General features: G+C 37.2%; 3 protein-coding genes across 9 annotated transcripts; 2 read left to right on the plus strand and 1 right to left on the minus strand.

Moving 5' to 3' along the window:
* The first annotated feature begins 368 nt into the window (after positions 1-368).
* On the plus strand, positions 369-16007 carry LOC116166270 (aspartyl/asparaginyl beta-hydroxylase). 7 transcript variants are annotated; one of them, XM_031481144.1, is made up of 14 exons: positions 369-585; positions 11119-11247; positions 11436-11630; positions 11686-12263; positions 12312-12372; positions 12480-12554; positions 12732-12863; positions 12930-13340; positions 13455-13618; positions 14442-14676; positions 14726-14831; positions 14878-15112; positions 15162-15646; positions 15707-16007. In XM_031481144.1, exons 2-14 carry the CDS (start codon positions 11196-11198, stop codon positions 15855-15857), a joined length of 2880 nt encoding a protein of 959 aa, XP_031337004.1. In that variant the 5' UTR covers positions 369-585; positions 11119-11195; the 3' UTR covers positions 15858-16007. The 7 variants fall into 7 exon arrangements, with proteins under 7 accessions (XP_031337004.1, XP_031337006.1, XP_031337005.1 ...); XM_031481146.1 differs by lacking the exons at positions 369-585; positions 15707-16007 and having other exon boundaries at positions 15162-15444; positions 15506-15633; XM_031481145.1 differs by lacking the exons at positions 369-585; positions 12480-12554.
* Positions 8217-10585, minus strand: LOC116166271 (hairy/enhancer-of-split related with YRPW motif protein). The gene is made up of 3 exons (XM_031481151.1): positions 9467-10585; positions 9198-9415; positions 8217-8882 (listed from the first exon to the last, which is right to left on the minus strand). The coding sequence occupies exons 1-3, from the start codon at positions 9622-9624 to the stop codon at positions 8272-8274; spliced, it is 987 nt and encodes a 328-aa protein (XP_031337011.1). The 5' UTR covers positions 9625-10585; the 3' UTR covers positions 8217-8271.
* A 673-nt stretch (positions 16008-16680) lies between the features above and the next one.
* LOC116166272 (surfeit locus protein 1) lies at positions 16681-17925 on the plus strand. The gene is made up of 5 exons (XM_031481152.1): positions 16681-16978; positions 17033-17154; positions 17199-17393; positions 17445-17618; positions 17666-17925. Exons 1-5 carry the CDS (start codon positions 16832-16834, stop codon positions 17874-17876), a joined length of 849 nt encoding a protein of 282 aa, XP_031337012.1. The 5' UTR covers positions 16681-16831; the 3' UTR covers positions 17877-17925.
* The last annotated feature ends 2987 nt before the right edge of the window (positions 17926-20912 follow it).

Here is a 20912-nt window from a genome sequence, read left to right on the forward strand (position 1 = left end):
TGTGCTAAGAAGTGAACATCTGGAGAAGTCATGAACTGCAAAGGAAAGCATGATACAGCAGCCTAGCTCATTTGGAGAAAAGTAGGAGAAACCAGTAACTTCCCTATGACAAAGGGTACTCTTTGCCTATGAATTGAAAATCTCCGAAATTGAGAACCTATGTTACCTATGTACCAAAACACAAAACTATTAGTGCTTTTGTAAATGCATAGTTAATAGTTATGCCCGTGCATTTAGGCAACACTTCTTACGTACGTCGATGTGATCCATAAATTAATGTCACTTATAGGTGCAGAATAAACAGTAGCCGTAAATCTAACGAGTCAAGAGGTCAAGTATACCAAACTTTGTTCGGAAATGGTATACAGGAAAAGTTATAGATACTAACAATGTTGAAAAAGTTCTCTACCAATTTAAGGAATATTTCGTGAACCATGCATACAACAGTAGCTTTGATAAGTGCACCCACCCACTTTTGTTTACTTACTCTCTTTCGCTAATCTGTGCCGATCCTTTGTGATGTGGTGATGTGTTAAAAAATTCAGACAATTAAAAATTTTCGTGCATTTGAAAGCGGCTAATCGCGTATGTAGCTATTTATAGTTCCGTTATATAGTTTAAATTCTTTAATTTGTCTGTCAATCGTTCCCCTTCTTTTATTTTAATATAAAATTGGTATTGGTGCCTGATCTCGAATGTGAGTGGCGCATGTGCGTATTTAAGTTATATTTAAAAATCGGCAAGATGGGCCAAAACATAGAAAATTTTTTTTAATTATTATTTTTGGTACCGCACTTAGTAAACTAATTTAAAAAAAGACAAAATAATACAATGGTGCAAGTATAGCCAAAGATTTGCGTTAAATTTAGATATTTTCGATTCTGATTATATACGTACACTACATTTATACTAATAGTGTAATTACTCTCTCGTACATATTGTATGGTTGTGATACCGTCCATGTCCACCAATACGGGGCCGGGGCATAAGCGGGGGTAAATGTCCGGTGCAAACCTTGGAAACCCGGCCCAAAGTGACCTGATGTTCAATTGCATTTTAATAGCAATTTTTTTGCGAATGTTCCTATACGTGCTGAAGAGAAATTGATTGATCGAATGTGTTATAATTTCGATTATTTAAATAAAGTATAATAAATTATAGAAACTGCTGTGCATGTATAAATTATTCAAAAGTTCTCCAGTAGTCAAGAAGGAAATCGGTTAATTTATATGGTAGGTAGGGATGATCATCAGAATCTTCCCGAGGCCCGTCGAGGCTAAGGCGGCCCTGCGTAACTGAATGGCATTCGGTGGTTTAATTTTATTTTATAATTTTCCGTTCATTGCAATGACGGGAAGTATTGGTGCGTTTACCCCTGATGGAGTTCCCTAAACCAAAGCAAGTAAGATGGTCGCTCTTCAGCTGGACTCGTGATAGTCTTTGCTATGTAGTTTATTTAATTTGGGAATAAATAATAAAGTGAAGATGTAGTACAATACAGCGTGATTTCAACTCCAACAAGTTAACGTACAAGTATACCTATACAGGTACTATAGAATTCGTCCAAGAATGATTAGACCTAAGTTTGTGTAACAGTTCATAACGAACATACAGTAATTGTATTATCGTATATACAGGGATGGGCCTTACTACTTTTCCTACATATCCCTCTTATAACTTTATAATTTCAAAGAAACCCAATCAATCACTTGTTAAACTACAATTGGGGAGGTCTCAATTCCAATAATCGAATCTAAAATTTCTATTGAATTTGGATGTCACTAAACTGATAAATTGTTAGGGCATGATCGGTTATTTTTAATTCAAAACTAATTGGTAATGTATCATTCGTTTCCTTTTCACGTATGCAACGTAGGTACGTTTACTTTTCTATAGATAAATTACGTTATAAAACGTTATTAAATTAAGAACTTCGCTATATTTGATTTGCATTGTACTGAAGAAGTGAATGTAAGTTGCTTGACCGCATTTGGACATAGCCACCCTCAAATATTTTCCATATAGTAAAATTTACAATTCAGTATTTGTTGTGAGAGAAAGGTTACAACTGATACACAATTTTCTGAATTGCCCAAATCGGATTATTGAAAATGTATGTACTACTTACGTTCCATTCTTTAAATTAAAGTTTAAAGAGAGGTAGGTATGCGTAACCCTTAGCACGAAGGGGTTACTATTCCGAAAGGGATGCATTTGAATGTGCGTTTTTTTGACAAGTTGTTTTTTAAGTGACGAATTCTTGACATTTGAATTTATGACGATGAATGGACAATGTGTTTTAATTACATCACTTATACGTCAATTAGTGACGGTTTACGATGCAAAAGCGTTTCGAATTTACATTTATATAATTCATAAACTAGATTTAAGTACAGCAGTGAAAAGATTAACAGAAGTCAGCAAATATAAAAATGTCATATTTGAATGGCGATCACTAGTATCAATAGTTGGCCATCAAAATTTACGGTCCGTGAAGAGGGCAGATGCCATATAATGTTCTTGTTTGATTTCGATTTCAATGCATTGGGGTGATTAACTTCGTGATGCCACTGACCAATGTCCACCTACATATTTTAATAACAGAATCGAGAAAGGTCCCGAGTAGATAAACATAAAGCTCTCTGACAACTGTGTTTTAATTATGCAATACAAATTTTGCGCACTTTTAGTGGTTTTCCCCAGAGTCTAATCATATTGACCAATGGCTAATCAATATGTAACAAGTATGTCCCTTTGCACTCATCTTTAATTGAACTATTTGCTATGAATCATTTCTTTTTTAACCGTTTTTCATTTTCACTCCTTTCGTTGTCAACGAATTAACGCGCTCGACTCGTTACAAAACACGTTAATACAAATTCATCCGTAAGGGCTGATTGGCGACAAAGGACGCAACCCAAAATTTTAGTCGTAATTATAGCGACGCGTGTACTAGCGTACGCTGATCGTCGGTCTTTGTTTCCAGTATGAGGCAGCCACGAGACCATAATGGCCGACTTTTAATATCCTTATACAAAAAAATCAGGACCGTATTAAGTAGACCGTCTTGAATACTTCCCCTTACAATATATGCGTAAGTAGGTATACAATGAGGAAGCAGGTGAAAAAGACCTTCTTATGAGCTAGGTATGCTTAAATTTTTAAGTTAATGAGCACACCCCCAGCTCTATACATTACGTAAGCTTTTGTAATTACATAGAATGTGGAGTGTGGGCAGTGTGTCACTACATGAAGAGCAATAAAGTATTCTATTCAGAACAAGGGGTATGCCAATAGGACCACATTTCGCGCCCAATCCTTTATAAATCTGTCAAACCGTGCGGTTTCTCTGATTCGTTCTGTATTAATGTTGAAGTTCCTTCACTGGCTTCCGTGAGTTTACAATAACTTCAGCGATTTCAACAGACATTCTGTAAGAGCGAATATACAATCAAAATAATGTTACGGATGTTAGTCGGTTGCGCTTTCTTTTGTCGTTTGTCTTTCTCGTTGGCTTCCAGTATAACCACAGGCTGATAACATGGTCACACAAAAATAGTAATACGCCATATTGTAAAATTATTAATAATAAAGCAGATTCACAACCATTATTGAGTCTCAGGGTACTCTCCAAGCGGCAAAACCGATGCATAAGGCTGTTATGTTGAGTAATCTGCTGCGACTCTAAATATCCCCACCCACTAAGCCAAAATTTTGTAGGGTGTCTTGTAGTAAACCAACAGTGAATTCATTTTTTATTCAACTTTTATACTACACCGCCATTTGGTTCGAAGAACCATGAACAAAGGATGAATTTACCCTTGGTTTACTACAATACCATCATTCTCGAGTGCACCCTCCAGAATTATGGCTTAGTAGCTGGTGGTACGCAGCGTCGAAGAAAAGAAGAGTACAACCTTGTATGGCGATTTTATTCACCAATTTCGTCGGAAAAACTGCTTAACACATTGATTTGAGCTCAATTTGTGTGCTCTCCCTGTCATACTCTCATTTTCATTAAGTTGGTAAACGGTAAAGCAGAGACTTTTTAGTTAATCTGATGTGGGTAAAGTAATGAATCGTTTGCTTACTAGCGATAATTCGTGCCAAAAGGTTCGACATCGATATAGTCCACTCCCAAAAGAGATCTGGTAGATGATGTTTTTTATTTGTCAAGGGCCCAACTGTTAACAAAATTCCACTGTACGCCTTATCATCTAAAACTGGTTTATTTCATTCACTATCATGCCGTAACGTACTTTTTTTGCATCTCGTTTTATTTTAAATATACAAGTTCGACGAATCTGTGTTCTAATTTAGAAAACAAAAATTTTTTTACGAAAAGAATTCTGCTCGGAATTCTGACTTTAACGTACGGCATTGCTGTTAGACACGGAGTCTTTTCTGTTTACAAAACTCAAAACGGCGACGAAAAGACGATTTTATTGAACGATTGAATTTTGCGTTTTGTATTTGTTTGTATGGTGCTGGTCAAAATCTAGATCATTGTATTTAATTAGAATTAATGAATTATCAAACAAATACTGTAGCGAATATTTCAGAAATCCCGATAGACATCGAGGCGCCATGAAAGAGGCTATAAAGAACGAGGGCGGATGTGACGCAATCTTTCATGGAAATATGAGGTGTTTGTTCTAGAACAGTGTGAAGCGCCCTTGAGCACTCTAGAACATTCTAGAAAGAATCTTGTTGTACGTTTAAGTAATAAATAGTTCGCGCTGTTATAAATTGTGTATATGTGAGTGAGAAATAATAATTATTGTTATAAATTTGATTTTAATTATTTGTAAATAAATAAACGACGTAATTAAATTTACGTTATACTGCAGTGTCAGATGTGGGGTTGTGTTCAAGTGAACGATTAATGAATGTGTACGCCAATAGTGATCAGATCTACGTCAGAAAAAAATGGAACAACTGCTGCACTTAATGCAAGACATGGAAGGGGGTCAAGCTAAAATCGAAGCCGGTCAAGCTGAAATGAAAGCTCGTCAACAATCAATGGAAGCCAAAATCGAAACTGGTCAACAATCCATGGAGGCTAAAATAGAAGCATGTCAACAAGAAGTGAGAGGCATATGATTCAAGACGAAATGCAGGGTGTCCAAGATAAAATTCATAGGATAGAAAACGAAATCGATGAACTACGAAAACGATTTATGGTATTGACTGAAGAACGCAAAAGGAGTGATATGTCATCTGTGATAACACAAGATCTACTTGCTGTTCCACAATCGTCCCGCAAACAAGCCTCCGAACCATGTGAAAGTATTGGTTCACGTTAAGCCAACAACATTCGATGGAAAATCACTGTGGTCCATCTACTTGAGACAGTTTGAGGCCGCTGCAGGTACAAATAAGTGGACAGTGGAAGAGAAGGCAACTTTCCTGATAGCTACTTTACGTGGAAACCAGCAAAAGGACTTGGAGAAAATGTATCACGGTTGCAACTTTGCAAAAACTCGAAGCCGATATAGCCCGGTCGATAAAATTGGCGTATCCTACAGCGCCAGAAAGCTTAATACAGCAGCTGGCGTTGCAGACATTCATCAGTGGCGTTCGCGACGGGGAAACGCAGATAACTTTGAAACTGGCGCGGCATGAGAAATTGGAAACGGTTTTGGCGCATGCACTGGAGTTTAATGCTGCCAAGAAAACGCGCGTGCACGCTATTGGTAGGGACGAAAGCAACAAAAAATAAGAGAGATAGTAAAAAGATTGGAGCAGTTAGACAAAACGATGAGGATTGCGATGGGGAAGCTGTGGTAAAAACGGCGAAAATATAGTAACGAATAATCCAAGAAAACTAGAACGGATCAAAGGGAAGGGGCGAGAAAGTTGGGCCCCGGAGACTGGGCGACGCAAGGTACTTGTGGATGATGGTTGGGCACCGCAAAAACCCCGGACGGCTCAAGTACATGACGATGATTTACGTTCTAATTTGGGTGCTTAAGAGAAACTAGTTACGAAGATTTTGGAACGCGCTACAGAACTTGAATCGACTACAGATTCATGGCGTTTACAAAGCTGGCTAATTCCGAAGATCGAATATGGTCTTGATAGGTTTGACTGGTGAGTTGTGCGCAACATGCTGGAAGTAGTATTCCAGGGCACCGCGGTCTGTTGCTTTAACCCCAGAGGAGCCCCGCAATCAATTCGTAAGACGATGGATTGTTGGTTCTTCAAGAATGTAAGATGCACGAGGGGGTCGTTGTGTAAGTACCACCATTAAGTTCGCACTGTAGAACAAGGGTTGCCTGGGACTGTGTCTCCGCTACAACCGTCGTCCGTGTTGCGAGACGCAGCAATTTTAAGAGGAGGGTAAGGCAGTGAATATTTCAGAAATCCTGATACTGATACACATCGAGGCGCCATGAAAAATTAGTCAGCGGCGATAAAGAACGAAATTGTGTATATGTGCGTTTGTGAGTGCTAAATAAAAATTACTGTTATAAATTAATCCTTCTTAGGACTGTTATAAATGCATTGTTAATTATTAAAATATATATACCTAATTATTAAATAAAGAACGTAATTAAATTTACGTTACAATATGTTTAATTTTGAACTTAATACAGGTGCCGACTAGTGACAAACGAATCTTCAGTATGGGCTGGTCTAATCCTGAGTATTGAATAAAACTTTAACCTTTTATTCAATGTCCCGAGCCAATTCAGACAAGAGCGATAAAAACAGAAATCATACTAAATTTTCAAAATATTAAAATATAAGTACAACAAAATTACCAAACCGTCTACCCCTCGCACTTTTAACCAACTACAAATTACATATCGGAGTGGATGCTAGGCATTTAGCAACTACCATGATAGGCCCTGATGAATGAAAATGAAAATGTTAACGTGTCTTGCGCCGATTCCGTTGAATTGTCGTGTAAGAGTATTATACTGTAGGGTGGGATTTTGGCTATACTGTTTTTTTTATTAACTTCTCTTACCTCCGATAGTGTTTTTGAACCAAATAAAATGATTACCTACAATGGTTTGATTGTCAAAAACATTGTCGTCTCCAAATGACCCCGACTTCAACACTGGCACTTCTGCCATTGAACCACCAAGAGCACCTAAGTACGTATAGGTACCTATGTGCAAATGTTCGGCTTTCTAATCTTCATATTCAATGATTACAAAATGCGTGACGTAGAAAGGACTAAAGGGTTTTTCTTTGTGTAAATCCAACAGGTGCTCAGAATAAGCATCAATTTAAGCTCAGCACCTGAAAGATTTTACCACAGGTAAATCTTTTCGCTACCCATTATTGTTCAACACTTGGAAAAATGAAGTGTAATTTCCAAAAAAGTACACGCAACCTTTTGAAATTCGTGAGCAAAATTATAAAGTCATATGAACCGTGCGTTCAATAAGCTAATTTTTTTCCATATTTAATTACGAATTTAAATTATTTTTAAAGGAAGTTACATTGTAATTAAACGTATCGGTGTAGCAGGTTCGTTACATTAATATGCGGGACAAAATGTTACCCTCTACTGGCGTGTGCTGCTAGGCCGGACGCTACCTTTATGAGAGCCGGTTGCCCGTCCATTTCCCACGTTCTGCCACCCCAACTAAGTCATATCCTTCCAACCCTACACCCAGGATAAAATATTATTTACATTTCTATTATTTATATTATCGATTAGTAGAACTTCGCGTAAATCGCTCGCATTGCAGAATTTACATTTGTAAACTAGTACGCAATTTTTAGTTTCGCCACGTTGAGGTATTTTTCTTTAAAACCCTTCTTTGTTATATTAGGGGTATGGGACAAAAACAACCAGTTTCACAAAAGTAAAATTACGGAAACGCGTGTAAAAATCCTTTGTCTCCATTGATATTTTTACGGTCGATGGGATGCTGTTTAAAAGGAAACAGGTTTCTAAACAGTCATTAACAATAAGGGTTGCAGATTCCAAGTCCGCCAGGGATTTGCACTTCCACTTCACTATTTACAATACGATTTGTACCAGTTTTTCCAGTTGTACGAAATGTTTTGCATGAAAAACTTTTGTTTAGCACCACAGCTGCGGCGTACGTACCATGTGAACATAGTTCGACAATTGCCAAATGATTAGATTTAGAAAAAATAAAAATATATTTCTTTAAACACTTACAATAATTTTAAAATAAATAGCTTAAGGTACAAAAATGACTAAAACACCATTAGGTGCGAATGTGTAGTCTTATAATAGGCCACTAATTACCACAGGCACTTTTAGTAACGCTTATTTATTCGCTAATACGCGACCTCGGCGCCCCAAGGTCTATACGGTTTCATCCCTTGCGTATTGTTTTGATTGTAATTTTGATGGTGACTTGTTGTTGGTACACTGAATGAATTTGGCGTATATTGATGAGGAGGGTAACCAAGAGATGTTGCGGTGCTCGTCGTTAACGGCGTTAAAACTGTCGTCACGGGAGCTAAACGTGCCGAAGGATCGGCAGGGGATACCGACGTCTGTGAGCAAGTGGTCGTCGCATCAAAACTGCCTAAATCGTGGTGCACATTTTGATGGTGTAATCCGGATGTCGTTTGTTGCTGTATCCCCAAATTTCCTATGGGACCGTGATTAGGTCCTACAGGTGATGGTAACGGATTTAGTGGTGGATACGGTTGGGTTGCGGGGTAACTCCACGGTCCAGCTGTGGTCGCCTGTTTCGTTGCCAACTCCCGCTGGGCCGCGCAACATTGCAGGTGCGATGTCAGTCGTAATCTTAGCGGATTTTGCATGTCCAACCCTTCGATTCTTTCCAAATAACGCACCACTTCCGCGACGCACTCTCGAAATCCCATCCCGTGATAATCCATCGCGTACTTATGAGGGTCGTAGGTTAGTGCATCCAATCCTGAAAGGCAAATTCTGTTGAAATATGTTCCGTACAATTGGGGCAGGTAATTGCAACCGCGTAGAAATAAGGGAACCGTCACGGTGAATAAAGGCATTAATATTAATCAAATCAATAACGGTTGGTGTACGTTCATTTTGAAAATTTTTATTATCAGTTTCACCAGCATTTCAAACCGGAAGTCGATTAAGTAAACAGTTGTGTTTTTATTCTAATGACACTTGTGACGCAACAGGTATGCAAAAGAATGGGCCTCGTATAGTATTTCCACAATTTCGCCACCCTAGCGTTAAATTAGCAATAGAATGTCGTTACCTTTGGCATGAATCATTTTCAGGTGATCCACAGTCATTTGCAAAATTTCGGCTTTCTCTAATTTGGAGGAACCTTGCTTTTCGAAAGCACTGGGAACGAGGCGCTTCAACTCCGAAAGCGAAGTGTTGATGCGATCGCGCCGTTTTTTCTCAATTACTCCTCGACGTTTTTTCCTCGAGAGCATTTGGCAGCTATCGGTGTCACCAGGAGATGTGCATCTAAAATTGCCCCAGATAAATAAAAGTCACTTTAATAATAAATGTACTCACTGGTCTTTAGATGATTCTTCTGAAAATATTTCGTCACAATCATCACTTTCAGATAGTGGTCTTTTGACAGGTCGAGACGGTGGAGTCCAGGAAGCAGTCGTATTCGCAGCGGAATAATTCCAGTGCATCGAAGCATTGTGGGAGGAAGAATGATCCATGTTATCAAAAACGGTATGATATTTGTTAAGTCGTTCTAATATCACTTGTTTAAAGAAAACGGCGACGGAATTAAACGCGTGTCGGACGACTGTCACAGCGACGTTTCGACGTGTGTACCGTACGCAATCGAATGTATCTTGGCCTGTTGATTTGACGGCCGTCTTAACGCCGTTCTGGCACGTTTTTACCCCTACTCTTACCCCCACTTGTCGAATTAGCACGCGAACGCTACCCTCGTGCTGACCCTTATTTTATCCTTTTTTAATTTCATTCATAAATCTATTGCGCCTTTTACTACAGAGAAATCTCGCTTTTTACTTTACCATTCAAGAACGATCGAATCGATGAAACATCATCCCATACTTACAAATTAATATTTTCTAATTCCCAGGTAAAACTAGTTCTCTAAAATTCAGGTAGCCTTAACAAAAGAATGCCGTCGCTGGTGCTTAACCCTTCTAATTTAACTCCGGCGATGCTTATAACAGATTTGTGTTCGTAAAATTGTCTTAGCCCTTTTTTCAAATGTCTATAATGATAGGTGTATGGAGAATAAAAAGTATAAATTAATTACGTAAACGTAATGGCCTTTTTATCATTTGAATGCCCCAAAGTATACGATGGGATCCGTCTGGTCGCGTGGCGGCACTACGACGTGTGACGGACGAAAAGCCGCATTTCCCACGATTGCCTGAGTTCACCCCTCAAGCACCACAACTCGAAACAAAGAGGGATAACCATATCTCCCTACACTATTTTTTTTTAAGCGCAAACTTACAATTTTACCTTTGAATGGTAATGGTAATCAATTTAGAATTGTACTACTTCGCAATTTGATTAGTACCGAATTATTTTGAATCAGTTTTTGCTAGCCATTCTATAATATCAATTGAAATTGTTTTGTTCAAACGAATTTAATTGTAAATAAGTGAATACACCGATTTCCAAAAGCTTTCTAGACAAGTTTGAACACAAATTTTTCAAAGTGTAAAATAATTTGGTACGCATTTGGCAATATAAAAACAATTTATACAAAGAATAGCACTCTACAGCGTAAAGGATTCACAAAAAAACATTTACCCTCGTATTTACCTATGCTTTTGAAGGCATACCGTCACCGTACCTTTCATCTAATTGGACGGTGCTTATGTCTAAACCCATCGAATTTCTCTCAAATTTTTGGAGGTACCTTTGGAATCAATTCGCGCGTACCCAAGTACCAAGGCGTCTAAAAACGTTAATTCTAACAAACATTTTAATTTGGCCAAAAGGGATCTCCCTGAATTTTACATGTGTGATGTGTACGTGTAAAAGGTGGTTGAAGACAATACGTTTGTTCTCCAACGATGTAGGTATTAATAGACGACGCGTGCGGATATTAGATCGTGATTTCTCGCTAATGGTGGACAGTAAACGTAATTCTAAAGCCAGTGCTGTTGCTTAACAGCTTCGATACTTTATTCCAACTAAAATTTTAATATGTTTGATTTTAGGTATAAAGGCGAGATCAGAAGGAGGTAACGCAACGCAGGTGTAAGGCTAAATTAGGAATTATAACCCTGTGTAGGTGATGGCTAGCGCCGTGCAAACGAAAAAGAAACGCGACAAAAGGAAAAGAAAAGGTACGTTTAGATTTTAAACTTTCTAATACTAACGCGTAATGAATATTAACAAAACTCTTAAAAAATTGGAAAATGTCAGGCTTAAAATAGACTCACAGCTAGTTTTGCGCACTACTTCTAGATCTTGTATGGCGCTTTAATTAGGCGCGTGTCATCGTCGCATATTTACTCGCATATTCTTATTGCAGAAGATGGACCTGAAGAATTTATACCCCAGCCGTCCATCATAACACCTACTCTCGCCGACGACCTAAATATACATTTGCACAAAGAAGCCACGACAGGGGGAGGATTGTGTGCGAAATTAGTATTTTTTGTTCTTTTAACAATTCTAAGTACGCTTATAGGATTAATAATTACGGAACATCGCGGACTTACAGACCGTAAGCTCAGCTAAACTGACAAGTTTCGTAATTAGTTACTTTTTTATTTAATTAGTGGATACTATCAAGACAGAATCGGCATTTGCTCATATATTTGAAGGTTGGATAGAGAAATTCCCCGATCCCCACGAGCACGAAGAAACGCTTAGTGTGGAACATTCACAAGAGGACGAGGAGGGTGACGACGCCGATGAACACGACCACTCCTCGCACCACGATGACAACGAAAGTGATGATCTTAACGAACTTTCAGAGGAAGAGAACAGTCAAACTGTAAGCGATGAGGAAAAAGAAGAATACGATGCAACCCAAGAAGACGAAGAGGAGGAGCAAGTTCAACAAGACGAAGAGGATGACGATGAAGAACTTGAAACGCGCGAAACTGATTCGGTAACACAAGAAGAAAGTGATATACCACTATCGGACACTCCTGAAGATCAAGAAACAGCGGAAGAAGTGACGAATACCGAAGAAAAATACGAAGTAAGCGATTCCGTTGAAAGTAAAGAAGATGACACAGAAATTGAGACCGCAAGATTACGACGACCAGACTCGGATGAAATGAAAGCCGAAGAAAACGCCGATGAAGAACCAGAAAACCGTAGTGAAGAAACTATGGATTCTTCCGAAAAGGTACGCGTGATTTAAATAGAAATAAAAACGTTATACTGTACATTTTAGGAGCTGCCTGAAAAAATCCAGACGGAAGACGTTGATGAAACAGTAAAAGAAAGTTCTAATAGTGAGTACTTGGTTGTTTATCTTATTTGACAAATGGTTAATAATGATTTTGTATGTAATTAAGATCAGGAAATGCAAATTGTTTCTAAATACCGCTGTATGTTGCAGTGGTCGTAAGATTCGGTGTTGGAACGGCATTGTTGATCGTGGCACACGTTGTTCTAATTAAGAAGTGGAGATCTGGTCGGTATAACTGTCGCATGTTCTTTTAACCCTTAAATAATCCTTCAAATAAGAGGCTGTAATGTAACAATAATAACGCAATTAACGAAGTGCATTTCCTGATATACTTAGTTGTGTGATAACCCCAAAATGCCCTTGGTCATGGTCTACATTTTATTTTTGGATTTTTCTACTTAGCCAAGATAAGTGTTAACCAACCAGAAGGGGGCATTCAAGATGTGCAAGTTTTAGACCTAACCAGAAGAAATACAATAGTACTACCACCTGACCTAGACAAAATTGAACGAGATTATGAAAAAACCGAAGAAGGTATTTTACTGTTGGAATTTTGGTTCTATCATAAAAGTGTATAATAATGAGACATAACCTTGTCAGATTATTCCGAAGATGAAGAGTGCAAAACTAAAGAAGAGAGAGCGCTCGATTCCTCTGCTTTAAGGCAAGAATATCAACAATTGCGATCCGCATATTCCCACAATTTATCACCTGATTGGATTCCTAGAGAGATGTATAATAATTCGGAAGAGGGGGAGGAAGAGGAAGACGAGGATGAACCAGACGAGGAAGAAGACGAGGAGGAATGTGAAGAAGAGGAGGAGGCAGATCGTAGCGACGAAGATGACGAAATTATATCTGAAAGCGAAGACGCGGAGCTACTGAGACGATTGCAAGAACGATACGGTGCGTTGCATCAGGATGAAGACGAAGAAGAGGAAGAAGAACTCGAAGAGGATGAGGAAGAAGAATATGAAGAGGATGGAAGTACAAATTATGATCACTGGAAACGTAATATGTATACCACTTATTTCTCCTAATCATTAAAAACCATTTGTCAAATATTTCCTTTTGTTAATTTTAAAAGTGATAGTCTAATAATGCATGTAATCTTATCGGTTTTAGGTAAAACGTTTGTCCCAATTGAGGATTCTGATTCTGAAGACGAAAATAGTTGGGCTAATCCACAATCTAGTGGACAGACGAATTATGATTTTAGTAATATTACAAACACTAACGATTGGAAAATTAGAGATGAACTCGATCGAGCTGGACATAATTTAAAAAATGTAAGCATTGCCTACTTGGTGACAGTCGATGTTGTCTACTTGTTGAGATGAAATTCCAGAAAAACTGCAGACAACATCGACAAAACGCCCAAGTTTCAATTTTATGTTATTTGATGTTGCTTACATTTCGTATTCTTTGGTAGGAATAAGTCGAGAATACCTGAACCTTTAAAATTCCTTTCTATAGATTTTTTTTATTTTAAACTAAAAGCGTTGATTGTGTGACTTATGTGAATTGCGATATTAATCTAAAACAAGTGGAATGTTATTACTGTTTGATGTGTTTTTGTATTGACACAAAAACGTTGTGATAATAACTTAGCCATTAACTTTGAAATGATTGCGATTTGAAATGTTTATTTTGATAAATAATAACACACTATATGAAAAAAAGGCACTTTATCCGTTATAGACAAACATTTATACCTATATGCCCCTAATATTGCTTCTAAATTTGGACAAGTACATATATATTGTTGTGTTGGAATAATGGATGAGAGACTAATGATTACTATGGCAACATTTTAGAAATTGCTTCTATAACAAATTGACATGAGATTTAGAAAATTTTAAGAGAATCAAACATTCTAAAAAGAAAGACAGTGTTGGTCAGAAAGAAGTAAAAAATTCGTCACTACCATACACTGATCGCCATTTAGTAAGTATACATCATTAGTATAACAAAGAGTTCTATTTTATGTACCAAACATTTGCTCAAATTCATTACTAAGTTCTGCTCAGAAATCAATGTGTCAATGAATTAAAACAATATAAGTAGTCCAAACTGTTTGCCTAATTACTAAGAAAATAAATTCTAATATAGGATGCCGCTTATGCCTTAACACTGTTTAACCAAATTGTTGAGAACTATCCCGCCTCACCCCGTGCTTTATATGGAAGGGCGCAGTCACTAGATCTTTTAGCCGAACAAAAAAGAAGTAACAAGTTTTTGGAGGCTGCAATCGATGCCTACGAGCAGACACTTGTACTGCCTGACGTAACGGACGTCTTGTTTATACAAGTTGCCGACCGATGCATTAATCGACTTCGATTCAGAGGTAGGATTAATAAAACCATAATTTTTCTTTAACAAGAACGATATTAAAGGAAACTACAAGAGAACCATTTCTATTCATAAATCATTAATTTTGAAGTTTCCTGAGAACGTAGATTATCAAAATGAACTGGCAGTCACTTATCTAACAATGAACAAGTTAGTTGCTTATCCGATTTTTCAAATTAAATCCAGGTGGTTTTAGTTTTTACGAAGCCAAGAAAGTGTTACATGATATACTTTTAAAATGGCCGAATGATGGTTTTGCCATGGTGAACTATGGCTTTATTTTAAAGCGTTATGATCTAAGCTTAAAAGAAGCGGTTAAATACCTAAAGAAGGGAATTTCCACCAGAGATCCAGGTGTAATTGATGGAAGATTTTATTATCATTTGGGCGACGCATTAATACGACTAGGGAGGAATGAAGAGGCTATGGCAGTATGTAAGTTATTTTTAAATTCACTTAGAGATTAATTCCACATTTCAGATACATATTGATGGTGTTAATAATAAAGTGTTCCTCTCCAAGTATCAACGCTCATTGCATAATGTCGATAGACTCACAGGAAGACCGTGGTGGAAGAAAGAGCAGTTGTCCAATGCGCATTTCTTTAAAAGATTGGAGGAAAAGTGGACTACGATTCGAGATGAGGGGCTCAGTCTCTTAGATACTGACGGCCTGTTTAAAAGTGAGAGTGAAGATCTTCGTGAAGTAGGTGACTGGAAACAATTTGAACTTTACGCACGCGGCGTAAAAAACCAAAAAAATTGTAAGCGCTGTCCCAAAACTTGCCAGCTAATTGAAACGTTTCCCGACGCTACCGGATGTAGAAGAGGTCAAATTAAATTCAGCGTTGTTCAACCTGGCACACATGTGTGGCCTCATTGTGGGCCAACAAATTGCAGGCTACGATCACATTTGGGTCTCAAGGTACCTCCCGGTGTCTTTATTCGTGTTGCAAACGAAATAAGGTATAGCAACTTACAAATAAAATAAAAGTTTATGTTTCAATATAATTTTTATAATTAAAGGTCTTGGGTGGAAGGTGAATTTTTGATTTTTGACGATAGTTTCGAACACGAAATATGGCATAATGGAACTTCCACCAGGTTAATTTTAATTATAGATTTCTGGCATCCGGAATTGACAAAAGAAGAAAAACGTACCCTTTCTAACGTTTAAGCTTTGGCTAATTTTTTATTCCATTAATTGGTGACACTTTAATTCCATGATAGCTACAACTAGTACCTACTATATATAATTTACTAGAAATGTTTTAAATTATTTAATGACCAAAAGCTTTTGTATAAATATATTGGTAGTTTTTTCTTATTCTTGTTTCTAATAACGAACGAAAGAGCGAAAGAGATGGGTCGCGAAGGCATTAGGGGGGTTGTTGTTTCCCTCTCCGTTGCCGGGACCAGACTTAAACACTGGGCGACCATTCAATTCCAGGCTCAGTGGTAACTAAGTTCAGGGTTTTCTTATTTGAACTCCTCGGCAAATATGGGTCTCTTAAAACTTCTAAAACGAAATAGAGGCCAGATTAGGCGAAGATCATATATCGGATTCCTCAAGGGACACTGGATGGTGCATAACATTGGGCTTGTAGAGGAGCCCACGTGCGGGTTCTCTGGCTAGATAGATGAAATTACAGAGCATGTGGTCTGTCTCTGTGACGCCTTGAATCTTGATCAGAGACAGACATCAGCTCCTTGACCAGAGGTATCTGAATCTGACACAGGGGATAGTGAAGCAACTAAAAAGCTAAACAGGGCCCTATCCTTTATTTAGAGGAACAGGCTCTGAACCTAGTTGCGAAGAAAAGGGAGTAGGCACAATGGGCCTTTGGGGTGAAAGTATTACCTCGTCAGGTTCCCTTTGTGAATAGATACATACAACTTCGTAATTAAATACACACTCAACTTGGTATTGAAAAAGAAATCCTCTCAAATAGTAAATTATGTTCTGTTTTCGTCAATTCAATTATACTACGGTCATTGCATACTAATAAATATAAATATACAGTGTTACGGTGAAGACAAGTATGGATAAGCCCAGTGATTGAACAATGAACATAAGCAACCGTCGACGTATATTTAGTTACCGACAACCTTAAAAATTAGTCAAAATTCAAAATAACCATAACCTTTAAAATGTCAAGTATTTTGCATTTTTCTCAAAGAACGTTGAAATTAGGGCTTAAACTTCGAGCTAATTTCCAAAATGCATCCCGTAATTACTCAAAAACCTTCAAAATAAATAAACAGAAGGAAATTGGGCCTTTGGGCTGGTTTTTATTGGTTTGTACTTTTGTAGACTACAAAACTTTTTTGGCTGTATCGTTTTAATTTTAGGTAATACCGAGTAGTACTTTCGCGCTAGGTACTTGGCAAGTGCAACGTAAACGATGGAAAGAATCTTTAATTGCCGAGCTTGAGAAAAGGACTAACGCAACTGCTGTAGAACTTCCGCAAAGGTATCAAACTGCTAGTGTTATTCCAGCTAACAGGGTTTTTATAGCATAGATGAAATAAGTGAACTAGAATTTTATCCTATTCACATTAGAGGAGAATTTGATCATAGCAAAGAACTTTATATAGGTCCACGCTCCTTACTTCATCATGGCGACGCAGTTAGTTCCAGTTCTCTTTTTACGAAGCAAAGTAATACACAAGGTTATTTAGTTATAACCCCCTTCAAGTTGGAAAATCGAGAGTGAGTATTATGCAGCACTCGAGTTCCTTTACGTTACATCATTATTTATAGCACGACAGTTTTGGTAAATCGTGGGTGGGTTTCTACTAAAAATAAGGATCCTGCAACCCGTCCTCTAGGTCAAATAAAAGGAGTAATCGATCTAGTGGGTGTCGTTCGCCTTCACGAGAATAGACCACAGTTTGTGCCAGCAAATAAACCTCTCGCAAATGTTTGGTTCTACAGGTAACACTACTTACTATTATAATGGGGCGTTAATTGTGTATTTTTAGGGATTTAAATCAGATGTGTGATGTAACGGGAGCCGATCCCATTTTCTTGGATGCTGTAGATACCTGCGATGTCAAGGGTGGGCCTATTGGTGGCCAAACAAGAATCGCATTGCGCAATGAACATTTATCGTACATAATAACATGGTTTAGTTTATCTGCGATGACCGGATTTATGTGGTTTTCTTACTTCATTAAGGGTGTTAAATTGTAACTGAAGGTGTAGTTATTTATTGACTCATTAAACTTTTTATTTTTGTACATTTCTCACAATTAATTTTTCAATTTATTTATGAAAGTATTTCTTGGAATTTTTAACCATCTTCTAATTAAGAAAAACAAGTCGCATAATGTTAACTTTCAAGGCAAACATATCGCACATACTAAAAATCAAATGTGCGCATGCGTAGACTGCCAAATACCAACTTATGTTACTTATGAAGATATCTCTTCAAAATGTTAATCGTAGACGCTTCTAGTAAAAATAAACATTGCATAAATTAAATGTGACCATACGCAAGATTGCTAAATGCCAACCTTGTTATTTATGAAGATATTTCTTTCAAATTTAAACCATAAGTAAAAAAAACATTGGTATATAGCATAAATTTAATATGCGCATGGTCGAACTGCGCAACGTCAACTTTCTTATTTAGGGCCGGTTGCACAAAGACAGTTTAAACCTCGCTTGGAATTAACCAATGGATTAAAGTCTAGGATTGGTTGAAATTTGACGTTTTGTCAAATTTCCACTAATCATATGTCTTAATTCATTGCGTTAATTTAAACGAGGTTTAAACTACGTTTGTGCAACCGGCCCTTACAGAGATATTTATTTTGAAGAAGCATAGTGTGAAAATCAAATCCGCTCATGTGTGATCTCGGCGGCAACACCAAACTTTCATATTTATTGAGATATTTCTTAGAAATTTTAACTTTTAGTTAGGGCTAACATTGCATATAGTGAAAATTAAATGTGCGCATTGCGGATTGCGCAATGTCAATGTTCTTACTTGTGTAGATAAATTTTTTTTAACGGCAAAATAACCAAAGGTTTTAAATATATGTAATTGAATTTGATGAACAAGCGCCATACCATCAATAACATAAATTTTCGAAGCATTTAAAGCTACATGTTTCTCTCACATACATTCCTTTGTATTTGATTCGCAAGTGTATAAATAGCGATTGTAAAAATGTGTATCATTGATTATTTGCATTTCTTTCAAGTATGTATATTTATATTTGCTTTTGTTCATAATTAATAATTTTCTCTTGGATAAGTCCTTTGCATCATCTTAATTAATTATTATTAATTTCTGTTTTAATTTGATTTGTCAACTTTTAACTATGTCTATTTATTTTTTAAAAAAACTAATAATCTTCACTAAAATAATCATCAAAATAGATATATAACATGCAGTTAATCAACTTACTCACAATGGAGAAGAGGGTATAAAACAAAATTGGACCAATAGGGTTTCCGGCAACATCTTAACTGTTAATCTACAAGCTTTTCTGAAATTGGATCAACTGGCAGAATGCGGTCCTCAGATTTTGCATACCTACTCAAGTCCATCCAGCGACCTTTTTGTAGTGCCTCTATTCTTTGATGTATTTTTTTCGGTCTTTCAATTTTAATTAGTATTTCATCCATAAAATCTGAAACCAAAATTATAAACTTCATTTCATTTCAATTATTCACTTGAATTAAGTACGAATCACGTTCATTTACTATTATCATTGTATATACATAAGATGTATACACATGGTATTATTAATTTCCAACGTAATTTACCTCTTCATTACCTTTAAAACTGGATGAATTTGTCCACTATCCTATTTAGGTCACCAGCGTTGTCCATCGTAGTTTCCTATTATATCAGTATAAAATTACATATCCAACTTACCTACTGTGTTTATCCGAAACAAAATGGTGAAACTTTTATTACTCCGAGATATATCTTAAAAACGAATGTTATACGTTTAAAAAATCCGCAAAACGTTCACTACTTATAAGTTATAACTGTCAATAAGCGATATGTTGCGATGATACATCGATACAGCGGACGATATCGCGCGACTACGAACCTTTGAATTTTAAGAATCTGTTCATATCGTATATCGCCTCAGTATGAACCTGGCCTAAGGTTTAGGTATGAGGAAAGAGTAATCTTTGCTGAGTAATCAGAATAAAACGATGATAGCGATAGTATTGTTTAACGTCTGCACTTCGTACCTACAAACAAAAAACTGAGGTGCAGGCGCGCGTACCAAATTTTTGAAATGTACATTATTATTTGCTTTTAAATTTTGAGGAAAATCGCTCTACAAATCAGAAAGCTACTATTGCGCAGGCGCGCACCCAATTTTTGAAATGTGCAGTATATGAGAGGGGGCCCAAAAAACGGAAATTTCATAATCTTTATTTTTACACCAAATTTTAATTACATTCAAAGTATTCTACATTGACTACAACGCACTTCTTCAAACCATGTGTCCATTGCTCAAAACATTTTTGAAATTCACTTATCGGGATGTTCTTATGCCTCCTAGCGATTTTTGTTTTATCTACCTCACAGTGGGGTGGACAATCGATGTCATGCCGTTTTTGGTTGAAAACTGCTTTACGGAGACGGCGCGTTGTCATGACGTAAGGAACCAGTCAAAGATCTGCCCTTTTCTTCCTGATATTTCATGCAAACATCTCGCATAGTTGATCAATATGGCTCGGCGACGATCTTAACGAATGAAAGCATTGATTTTGTCACGTTTTCTTCACTTTTACTTCTTGACATTGAAGGGGGTTCTGCACAGAGTTGATCTTCAATTGTCATTTCTCCGCTTTTTAAACCTCTCGTACACTCTACCTAGAGCAGCATCCCCCATAAGCATTACAAAATATCGGCCGGCGATTCCCCCAACAAAATTTCACAGCCGCGAGTTGCTCTCAACAAACACATTTTCCGCGAAACGGGAAGTGGTTTTACAAAAAAAATTCTCACGGCGAACTGATACACTCCCAGCTAGGGGTGGGAATTTTTTTTATATATCGAATAACAATAGAGTTAAAAAATCGATATATTGATAACATCAACCCTCTGTTAAAATTGGAGGAAAATTGCTCCACAAATAAGTTACTATTGCGCAGGAGCGCACCAAATTTTTGAATAGTGCATTATATTTTCTTTCAATGGAACAACTTATTTTAAATCGCCCCACAAAAAAGTTACTATTGGCGCACGCCGTA

The sequence above is a fragment of the Photinus pyralis genome, unplaced genomic scaffold, assembly GCF_008802855.1.
Source record: "Photinus pyralis isolate 1611_PpyrPB1 unplaced genomic scaffold, Ppyr1.3 Ppyr1.4_LG3a, whole genome shotgun sequence".
NCBI lineage: Eukaryota > Metazoa > Arthropoda > Insecta > Coleoptera > Lampyridae > Photinus > Photinus pyralis.